General features: G+C 31.1%; 1 protein-coding gene across 5 annotated transcripts; it reads right to left on the reverse strand.

The window, feature by feature from the left end:
* Positions 1–646: 646 nt before the first annotated feature.
* Positions 647–6,621, reverse strand: LOC107912553 (ethylene-responsive transcription factor-like protein At4g13040). Of its 5 annotated transcripts, none has more exons than XR_001688206.2 (8): positions 6,139–6,616; positions 5,214–5,321; positions 4,866–4,996; positions 3,231–3,315; positions 1,892–2,072; positions 1,166–1,287; positions 796–1,076; positions 647–693 (listed from the first exon to the last, which is right to left on the reverse strand). XR_001688206.2 is itself a non-coding variant. In XM_016840773.2 (7 exons), exons 2-7 carry the CDS (start codon positions 5,254–5,256, stop codon positions 937–939), a joined length of 702 nt encoding a protein of 233 aa, XP_016696262.1. In that variant the 5' UTR covers positions 5,257–5,321; positions 6,139–6,621; the 3' UTR covers positions 647–936. The 5 variants fall into 5 exon arrangements, 3 of the variants coding, with proteins under 3 accessions (XP_016696262.1, XP_016696263.1, XP_040962148.1); XR_001688205.2 differs by having other exon boundaries at positions 647–697; XM_016840773.2 differs by having other exon boundaries at positions 647–1,076; positions 6,139–6,621.
* Between the last annotated feature and the right edge of the window lie 5,473 nt (positions 6,622–12,094).

Here is a 12,094-nt window from a genome sequence, read left to right on the forward strand (position 1 = left end):
GCTGCCTTCAATGAGGCTGGTTGGCTTTATTTGTATGTTCTCTATTGTGTTAAGCCGAGCTAGCTTCATAAGTTTTTATTTCTAACATGAGATCGATTTGACTTTGGTTGTGTTCATCGATTTATCTCATGGGATTGTACCAATATTAAATTATTGGTTGAACAGAAGACTGCTGCTTATGTTCAAAATGTCTGTTTTGATTTTCACTAATAAACATAATGCTCGCCACTTCCAATTTGAAACTCTAAACCAGCAGCTATGCAAACATCTCTTCCACAGTTAATCGATCGCAACAGTTGGATGGATTGATTATTAAGGAACTGCCACAGTTAATTAGAGCCTTTATTCATCAGAAGGCCTATATGTATTCCTTATTCCCAGTCCTTGAGATTGCATATTTTAGCTGCAAAAATTAAATTTTATTTCTTTTTTCTCATGTCCCCACCACAATTACGTATTTCGGTGCTTTGACTCAAAAGAGTCACACTAATAATCCTAGGTGATAGCCACCTGAGCATGAACCTCCCCATTAATGGCTGATGAAACCATAGACATGGGCTTAAACTAAACTAAACAAGGATTAATGCTTCTTGGAGCCTAACCATTCTGCAATTTTGCACTACACTTTGACAGCAACCATGACCTCTGAACAAATTAGGCACTATATAGCTTCATATTTGCAATACCTTCCATCTGTCTAACAACCGGGAATCGTGATCAGGTGAAGATGCAACTAATATTTACTACTAATTATTTGAATTCAAACTTAAAACACTGTAGATTATATATTATTACCAGAAGATAACGAGATCAAAATATCATTACTTGGCTGGCTCTAGTAGGGGCCCTTCGTACACCCAAAAAATGGAGATCCCGCAACTAGAATTTAATTATTCGAACCAGATTATTCAGCCTCACTCTCAACACCTTTGTTTTTCATGAGGCTGAAGAGTCTGGTCCCATCTCTTCTGAAGCTGAGAAGCTATTCCTGACAACTTGTTTGGTGTCCCACTCATCGTTCGCTGTTGCGGACACAGGCCTCTTCTGTGCTTCAACCTCGAGCCTTCGCTTGTATTCTGTAATCATTGTTGAAAATAAACCCATTGAATATTTAAATGTTAACAGTTTGGATAATAAGGATAGAACCTTAAAGAAAAGGGTTTACTTTTATTGGTAATTGAACGTCGAGTATATGCCAAAAACTCGTCCCACTTGAATTTCCTAAGCTCTTGCTTTTCCTCCTCGGGAAGCTCAATGTTCGGCTCCCTTCCACACATGAATGCAGCTCTACAGATAAAAAAATTCTACCAATGAGTTTCAAAATCCATTAGTCTATCCATCAAAATATATACTCCGTAAGTTGCATTGCCATTAAAAGGGTCGATCTAGAAATACATCTTAGCACATAAAGAAATGATAGAGTCCAGCTTTTTTTTACTTATAGTAGTTGACATAATAGAAAATAAAACCAATGAATATAAGGGGAATAATTGAGATATAAAACTGCCGGACAAATGCAGCACTTTACCATCCCTTTATTTCAGGAGGCTAGGAATCACATATACCTTCATAACTTTTTCACGCTTACCATCTGATATTCTTTTCTAATTTGCATATGAATATCACTTTTGTTGTATATATCACCAATATACGTTAAGACTTTCAAAGAAATTTCTTAATAAAATGAGCAGCAACTTTAATGAACAGGACTTGTTCTTTATAGCAAATCAATGTTCTTATCAGACTCAGGCTTAAAGATTTTTTGCAGTTCTATTGAACTATTGAATCAACCTTAATCCAAAATAGTAGAATTTGCATTACAAATAGTGATAAGATATTCTAAAAATTGTAGTAGCAATCATTACAAGCAAGATAAAAGCCAGCTTATTACCTGTCATATAAACGAGCAGCTTCTTCTTGCGAACCAACTGTCCCTAAGTGAATCTGTTTCTTGTCAACTTTTATTGCTGCCTGCCATTTCATATTTTTGAAGTATACACCCCTCATCAGACATTGTTCTTGGTTTTGAAGATGCTTCCTCCTGTGTCGCTTTCTGCGTTTGATTGGTTGCCCTACAAATAATAACATTGTTCATGGACATCATACAAGAATGTAGGAACTAAATTGGCTCCAGGTATCTGATTTTGATGCCAATGAGTAATGATATGTTTTATCAGGAAGCACCATGGCATGAACTCAGTTCAGAGATATAACATTTTCCTCTTTATTTTTAAGATACAAAAAGTGATAAAAACCATCTCTTCCTCAAATTGCTTCCATATTCATCTCAAGCATGGCATTCATCACAAGCAGGACTCTAAGATAGCCCCGAGAGGAGAATAAACAAAAACAGGATTCAAAAGAGAAAACAGACTTAATTTTCCACATTAAATATCAGCAGATCGGATCATATCATTTTCATAACTTCACATTGTTGATTCTCTAGGCAGTAGTGCCATGCTTCAACTGATGATGGCAAAACTATTGAACTTTAATGAACCAATTGTGCAATAATTTTTATTTTTCTTATTTTGCACAGAGATAAATTTATAAGATGGCCCCAAATTTGGGATACATGAACCAATTAGTGAGAGGCATATTGATGCAAGGATTGTTGGAAATGCTCCTGCCATGAGTCATTGCCTGTTCTGTGGGCCTGAGGGTTCACCCTCACAGTTTTGTCCTCGGAGGAAAGGCACATTGATAGGGGAATGGTGGCCTTGCTTTATAAGGCCACAATCCTAACTTTGACTGGTAGATGAGGGACCATTTTCTCCCTCGACACTGGTCCCATTAGTCAAGGGTGCCAATCCATTCCATCGCAATGGTGCCATCTGAAAGAATCTGTAGTGACCCCTCAACAAGGCAAGAACAATATACAAGAGAACAGAGGTGTCATTTTAATCTAGGCTCCACCATCATAAATGCAAATAAGGCCATTTAAGTCTGAATAGACAACCACAACATAAACCCATTAGTGAGTATAAGCTAGTATTTCCAAATACTCAGGTTCCATTAATCCCAAAAGGGCACGAATAGCCAGCTGATGTATTCTTTCTGATCAGATGCAAATAGAGTTTGATAAGCTGGAAACCTATTAATATCATCTTAATACACGTACAATTTCAAAGAAAGAAAGAAAGACCAACACAAAACTATAAACAAGTAACAAGCTTTCCAGCTTTATTGATATTAACAAACATTTGGAACACGTTTCTTAAGATACAAACCTGGAAAAGGTTGACTATGATGCTCTTTTGATGAACCAGAGCCAGAAACATTTGGTGATGCAAAGTCAACCTTAGCAATGCTTTTCTGAGAAGCAGCACCAAAGAGTTACATGCAAGTGTTAATTCTACTTCCAAAATAATAAAAATAGTAATAATAATTTGTCTATCACGACATTAAGAACCTTAATCATTTAACATATTCATAAAGTAATTCCAATTGGATGGCTGTGAGTTAAAATAACTTAAAAATAGCACAATTATATGAACTAAAAATTCAGAACAGAGAAGGGTTTGCACAAACAATACAACAGATTTGGAAATACAGACAGCTTTTTTACCTTACAAGTGAAAGCAACTCTGAATCAAGAGTACAGTAGACTAGTAAGCCAAATATGGATGTGCTTAATGAGCATTTTAATTGACACTATTTACCCTGTGATTCTAGCTCAAAAGCAACCGCAATATACTGAACAAATTTTTAAAAAGAAAGGGTGCCTTAGAATGCAACGGCTTACCAAGCATCAACTATTTCTCCATATTGGCAAGGAACCGAGGAATCCTTAGGATCATATACTTGGAAGACGCAAAATAAAATATATTATCGTTTCCTATTGCATCTGTTCTGGTAAGGAGTGTTTTCCTAAATCTATTAAATCTTGTATTTCCTCTAGTCATTATATTCAAGTTCAGGCATCCACTTTTACCGTTAGGTTTTAGATTGGAAGCTTAACATGTTCTGTAAACTATGAGTGAAAAAAAATAATTCTTTCTATTCACTGATTCATAATTACACTGATCCACCTTCTGAATCACTTCTTATAAACTATACATGCCTCCAACAGATGGTGGATATTCATTCAACTATAACTTCTACACCAACCATGAAAATTCGCCAACCACATGAAAGTATGCAGTTGACTGGGTACCATGAAAATACAGTTAGCAAAACAATGATGAAGATAGAATGCAATCTCTGCCAGTAATTGTCAACTAAGGAGACACTCTATCATGTTTGCATTATTGCATGTTACAAATCTTTCATAGAATATGGAAATAGAGAGGATCCACTATAAAGGGGGAATAGTTCTTTCAAACTAACCATGGTCTTTCTTTTTTTCCCCTTTTTGTGGACAAAGGTGGATGAAATGACTCACTTCTAGAATTATTATATTGTGAAAAATACACCAGTAAATATATAATTATGGACAAAACTAAGTTACAACACCGATTTAAGATTAGCAGAGATTTAAGAGGTGAGAAATGAACTATGATGGAAGATTCACAATGGTAATACTCTTTTTTATTCCCCTCTTCATGAACATGTACTAAACCTCACACCCCCCAAGCCCACCCTTGTGTGTACCAGGCATGCTGGTCATTTAAAATAGTGGACACTGATAAATATGTAAAATTGGCCAATAGTTTGACATAAGATAGTGAGAAATTACTAAGGCAAGCATCCATGAACCAAGGGGAAAAGATAAAATCAATCTTTGCAAGCTGACAAGTAGATACAAAAAAGGTAAAAGAATAGTGATACAAAACCGATTCATATCAACACAACCAAGATGTCAAATTAAAACCGTTAGACCATTTAATACTATATCCGGTAGCTTGCTAACAAAGCATTCTTACCCCATGCACGTGATTGATGAAATCTGAGGGCAAGGGATGCGCACTGACTGATTTCGCATTATGACTAGAATTCTCAGGTATATTTCCACTAGCAAAAGCTCTAGGAAGTGGAGTCAAAAAGGAACTCCTCCCTGCAAAAGGTCATCAAATTCAGTGAGTGGAATTGTTCAAGCATAACATAGAACCTGTTTATTTACATTCTATCTAACTCGTAATTTAATCAAACAAACTTACGTAGAAAATATAAAAGAAAATAATTGAAGGACATATATGGTGAATTTCCCTACTCATTGCAATCAATAGAAGCAATTAATTTGCAATTTAAAGTACACCACAACCAAAGTTTACCAGAGCAGAGTCCCAGGAGCTTGCGTCTGCGTAAGCTCACCATGTCGGGAAATGCTTTAACCAGCAAACGATGGTTTAATTGGTAGCCCTTTGCATTTATCCCTATGTCTGCTTGTAAGATTACAAAAGATGGGCGTGTATCAGTAGAATAAACAATTTGAAAATGACAAGCATCATATATTGCAAAATGAACAAGATGGCCGATGAAAACAGATGGCCGACAGAGATAGGAAACATCATCATAAGTAAACAAAGATATCACATATCGTAAAGCAAAAGGATAGAAGGTCAACACATAAACTGAAGGCCATTAATAAGTTAATACAAGTATTGTAATCCGGACAAAGAATTCTGATGGCTGAAAACCAGCCTCTCTCTCGTCATTACGTACGTCTCAGTTCAATAATGCCACACAGAAACTAAAATCTAAGCTCACCATGTACGAACTAAAATCCAGTCTTTTCTCACTTCAGGGGAAATTTTATTCACTTCTAAAAGTTAACCAGGCTCCGGAAAGGGGGCCAGGTGACAATAAGCTTTTTATGTATAAATAAATAAATTAATTCATCATAATTTGCATAAAGTAAAGCCAAAACTTTAATCATGTGAAACTAACAAAGTCGCCCAATGACTTTGCCTAAAAAAGATCCCAATTATCTCTCCCAAATAAGTCAACCCACCAACCTACCACCTCTCATGGAAGCAAATGCGGTGAAAAGAAAAACAAATATAACACAGAACCCAAACCCCAAAATACACAAAAATCAAAGAGAAGAAAGAAACCCACAAACAAACCCAAAGCCTTTAAACCCATCAAAGCGAAAAATGGCGATAACCCCATGACCAGGAAAGGCAAAAGCCACCCATTACAAGAAGATAAACAACAAAAAAACACAAGGCATTGTTTTTATCATTTGTTTGGTACCTGAGACAGAAAAAAAAAAGAAAAAACAAGGTGACGATGGAGTCAGCGTAGAAACCGAGAGAAAAAGACAGGTTTTGTAAAGTTGACACTAAAATCTGGTGAAAAGAATATATGGATATATATAAACTGTGTTGTCTTGTGAAGGGACGAAAGGAAGATGGTGCTTGAAGAGAAGAGTGAAGGGAGAAAGAAAAGAGGGAGTGTTTTGTTTATGAGAAGTTGGTAGTGGCTCTCATGAGTCATGCATCTACCACCACCTTTTTTTTCTGCATTTATGCTAATTTTTTAGTGGAAAAAAGGCTCCATTTTTATGGAAGGGTGGCGGAGCTGCTGCTGATTGCGTAAACAAGGGAAATGGAAATAATCAAAGAAGCAAAGGGCCAAATCCAAAGGCAAAAGTCTTTGTAATCTGTAGATAAGAGAAGAACGTATATGCTTGTATTTGTGTACTTTTTAATCACCTATGATTCCTCTATTGCCCCCTTTCCTTCTTTCTATGTTGTAAACACTAAAATTCCACATCTCTGAGGTCTCTTTCCCTGCTTCCACATTTACTTTAATACCCTTTTACATAGACTATTATTGGTTTTTTAGGCAAAAATAAGAAATGCTTCCAATTTAGGTGAAAAGTGATTTTTTCCTTTCCTTTTTAATTTGAACCAGGTTGAATGTGTGTATTTTTAGTGTGAAAACAGGATCGAATTAAATTAGAAATTAACACTTGCCACAAAATATTCTCATACATATCAGCCATCAAAAGAGGGGATGAGTACAAATCGACAACAGTTCTTGCTCATAAGATAAATCTGAAACACCTATTATTCTCTCTCAAAATATGCTTGCCTTCCAATCTTTATATGCAATCGGAAGCTAGAGCATTATGAATCAAGCTTATTACAACTAAGTTTTTGCAAATCAAGTATCTCAGCTAGCTCTATACCCTTTTTGAGCCCCCATAGCTCTGCTTTTAAACTATTTTGTTGAAATATTTGAAGTTGTTAAAATATGTTAAGAGTCCTTTTCCTTCACCATTGGAATAAAACAGTAACTTGCCATATTTGGAATATTTGAAATTTATTAAATCATATTTTTGGGGTGAATTGAGATTATAGAATAAATTAAGCCCATCAATGAATATTAATTTATTTTTAAAAATTTATTTAGAAATTAGATCATGTATATCAACTGGATTAAAATTTTGAAAGCTTATCTGTCAACAATCTATTTCACCTTAGTTGTTAATATTATATTGTATTTAGTTATTTAATTGTTGTTTAAAAGCGATCATGATTGATTTTCATTATATTAGTAAGTCTCAAAAACCTTATATAATTGAGAGACTTGTATAGGTTGATGTACTAAGACTCGGGAATTATTAGTGAAAGTGCATTTGTAATTGTAAAACATTTGGGTTATAGTTTTACATGCTAAGTTCTCAAGGGGGAAATTTAGAGGTGAAAGATCTAATATTTGGGATATAAGAGTGATGTTCTTTACCGGTTGTATTTGATTCAAGGGTAATAGATTCTTCTCATGAACTAGGCTCTACAAATATAGGAAATCAAACGGGATAAATAAACTTTGTTATCCCCTATTTACATTGTGTTTGTCGTAGTTTTTGTAGAAGTGTCTACTTTTACAGTCACTTCTGCTCATATTTTGTTATTTGTATATTTCATATCTTATAGACTTAGCAACTATTATAAGTCAATGAAGTCAATAAAATCCTATGACCTATCCTACCATTCTCATCTCGAATGAGTATACCGAACACTCCCTTTCTTCGGATTCGTTACGGCTGAGCCATTTGAAATTGATTTGGCTCATCCTCTATTCGAAACTTGTCATCGTAGTTCCACCACTGTTGGCATGGTGCACTTCTTTGCCTTAGTGGTGAGTGCATGGAAGAAACCTACATTCTTGAGGTAGTGCTAGATAACATTGGTGTTGACCGAGGTAGAATAGAAAACAATATTGTTTCCTGAAATCCATAATTCCCGAAGGAAAGAAAAAAGGTAGAGACTAGGTAGCGAAGGCCTAGACAACCAAGCATTAGATTGAAGGTTTCTAATAACCAATTCACCCAATCTTTGTTGTTCGAGCCTTCATTACATAGCTTATTCCATTAGTGATCACTATGTGGGCAGCAGAGAATGTTCTCAATGTCTTCTTGATGGTTATCATAAGTCCGATCAGTGCCATAACTCGCTTATGTAAAAGTGGCATTTGAGAATTAAATTTTATGTAAAGTTTAGAAATTTTATTAAAATCTAAGATTTATAATTTTTATTCATTTAAGATTTAAATTAATTTCACTAAAATTTGAGATAAACATTATTATATAGAACTAATTTAATAAAAAGTGTGCTTCATAGTTTATACTTGTTATAAAGGAAAAACGGTTGTGGAAAGGAAGAAGAAAATATAAAAAATTGGCTCTAATAAACTTTAAGTGTTATGATGAAATACTATTATAGAATAGGGTGAGTATTTGATATATATTGGCAGTGCGTGTTTTTTAACTCCACAAGCAAAGTTATTAAATTCTCACGTGTCTCAATTTTTTAAAAGTTATTACTATATCCTACATATATTTGTCATCAACCTAACTTTACTTGTGGAACTTATAAATTCCACGGACAACTTACTATATGTTTTCTTTAAGATTAACAATAACATAATTAACAACTTTACTAAAAAAATCAATGAATAAATTAATAAACCAACATAAAATTAAACAATTTACATTTAATAAAACACATAATATTTTTGTTATTAGGGGAAGAAAATATTCATAAATTTTTGGGTCAAAATATTATTGTTAAAAGTGGTTCAAATCAAAACTTTATTGTATACAACATGGTATATGCCATACTGAAAAAAAGGATGATATAGCTTAATCATGAAAACGTCGGAAAGCTACTACACGTCTAACATAATGATTTTGAATATATTAGACTTGGACCAACCTTAAAATTGTAACATCGAAAACTACCTTCCGTCATTAAAACATTTCCACATCTAGTATATTATTTTACCATTTTAAAAAATTATTACAGTGTTTAAAATATTATTGAAATTATTGGGGGTGTTTGAAGCCTAATTTACATTATTATTTAAGAATATGATTAAATTTCACAAATCAATTTTACATTAATTTAGTTATTAAAATATTAAAAATCAAATTTAAACAATCAATAAATATTATTATTAGGTATTTTTAATTTTTTATACTTTTATAATAAAAATCTATAAAAAAATCCAAAATAAACATAAAAATAATGGAATTTAAACATATAAAATTATTAATCTTTTAATATATAAACTTTTTTTTCATTAAATTTATTTTTTTGGATGTTTACCTTATCCAAAATTTTCACGTTTGTTTGCATTTGGTACTATTTTGGATAGTTGGGAATGCGGAATCATGATATTGGGTTTATTATTTCACAAATTTCTAATTCAATTTTATTGTTGATTATGATTAAATATTATAATATTAAAATGGATGAATGGTTTAATACAGGTCGTAAATTTATTGTTTATTTTTAAAGTATGGTGGTGAAAGTTGAAGATATATTAGATGATGTGTCTATTAAGTATTCAACATAAGTAGTATTCTAAAGTAATTTTTAATTTCATGTCTATTTACGTGATATATAATGTTTTTAGTGATCAAATTTTTTTAAAAAATATTATAGATTAAAACTTCATAATTATTTATTCTATAAAAATAAAATTATGAAAACAAATAATATTTTCGTTGGATCCAGAAAAGAAAATGGAGGAGAATGATGTCATATCACATGGTAGAGAAGAGGGGAGGAAAAGGGCAAAAAGGGGAAAGCATGGAAGCTAAGAGAAATTATGATTGGTGAGGAGTGTGGGTTGGTTGGTTGGTACTTGGTAGCACCGACGATGCCTTCATTGGATGGGCCGCCTGCCATTTCACCCGCCTAGATAAATGTCCCCCCAACCTCTCTCTTATTCCATTTCCATTTTTCTTCTCTAAACTGCACCCTTACTCATTGTAAGATTTCGTTTAAAAATATATAATTCGGTTATTAATATTTTTGAAATAATTTTTTATCTTAACTGATTCCCTGTGACACATTTTTAATCCATATAATAATAATTCTCATCTTCTATACTTTATATTTTTTCAACTTGATTCTATATAAAAATATATAAAAAAATTTAGATTCTTTTAAATTTAAAAAAATTCTAAAAATACAGAAAATTCATAAAAAAATTCAAACATAGATAAAGTGAGAGGAAACTAGGGGAATTTGGTTTTTGATTATAAGAAAAGAAAAAGGAAAGGATTTAGAATATAATTTGGCTTTATGATTCAAGTATCGAAAAATAATTTATATGAATTGAAATTTTGAATTATGTTTGAAAAAAAAAATTGTGGTATATTTTGTATATTTGTGGTTTAAAAAATGACATCAGATCCAATCTCACAAGTTTTTGTAAGATTAATTATGGAAAAAAGTCATTTAATAGCATGAAATTCAACTTGATGATATTATTAGTTTGATTTTGTTCTATTATTAATCTGTTATTGGATTTTATTGACTGATTAGTTTCATTTTTATATCTCAATATTGAACAATTTTAAGCTTTATTGCAACAGAATATTTAATTTTCTTGTATGAACATTAGTTTTTAATCAAATTTAAGAATGTATATTATGTTAAAAGATTGAATTTGATTTGTTTTTACCCGTTTTCATGATTTTATGGCAATGCTAAAGATTTCTTGTTGCAACTAACTTGGCAATAACTTTAATTTTTGTATAGAATTTTCTATTTTTTTTTCTATATAATTGTGAGTTGTTTAATATTTTTATATGGAACTAGAAAGTATAATAATTGAGGACAAAAATTGTTATTGCACCAATTAAAAAAGAGCCATCGTTGGTCACTTGGATGACTAAAAAAATAATTTCAAAAATATTAGTAATCAAATTATAACTTTTTTAGTTAAAAAATCAAAACGAACACTTATTTATAATTAAGTGAGTAATAATATAGTTTACTCTTTTTTTCATATTCTCTTTCTATGTATACAGCGGTGAAGCCAGAACAATTTTTTTTGGGGCCGAATAAAATTTTAGTTTTTTTATAGTCTATTATTATTAAACTAAATTATTATTATTAAAGAGACTTTTAGACAATTTTACGATTTAATCAAGGAGTCTATGGTCCTTTATATCCACTTGACTACTTAGCTTCTAATCTATATATATATATATATATGTTTATTAGCTTCTAATGTTTTACGTATTTAATATATAATATTTATTATTTAAAAATATTTTATTTTTAATTGTAGTAGTTAACATAAAATAATATTTATTATTTGAATTATTGAATATAATTAAAATATATTAACTTATAAATTCAAATATTATAATAGAAATTTTTTAAATAATAAATAAAGCATTTTAACATATTCAACATATTAATATAAAATTTAAATTTATTATTATATTTTTTAAAAATTTTAATTTTAATATTATTAATTTAATTTAATATTAATATTAATGTAAAATTCAAATATATTATTATATATATATTTGAAAATATTTATGTATTTTTATATTTTTATTTATTTTTTTAAAAATTAGGATCAAATTGTGACCATTTGTAAATTTTGATGGTTAATTTTTTAAAATTATGACTAAATTGATATAATATATACAAGTTTAAGGCTAAATTTATTATTATACCGATTTTTTAACTACCATGTTACCCTCCAATTAGTACAATTAACAGAAAACATACTATTTACTAACAAATAAATAAAAAAAATTATTTGAGAATCGAATACAAAATCAATAAGTTTATATAAAAAATCCTTACCACTCTACTAATAATCATATCTATTTTGTGAGTTTAGTAGACTCAAAATACCCTCCACCTAATCGCATAATGAATTATTTTTTTGA

This window comes from Gossypium hirsutum, chromosome D11, assembly GCF_007990345.1.
Source record: "Gossypium hirsutum isolate 1008001.06 chromosome D11, Gossypium_hirsutum_v2.1, whole genome shotgun sequence".
Lineage (NCBI taxonomy): Eukaryota > Viridiplantae > Streptophyta > Magnoliopsida > Malvales > Malvaceae > Gossypium > Gossypium hirsutum.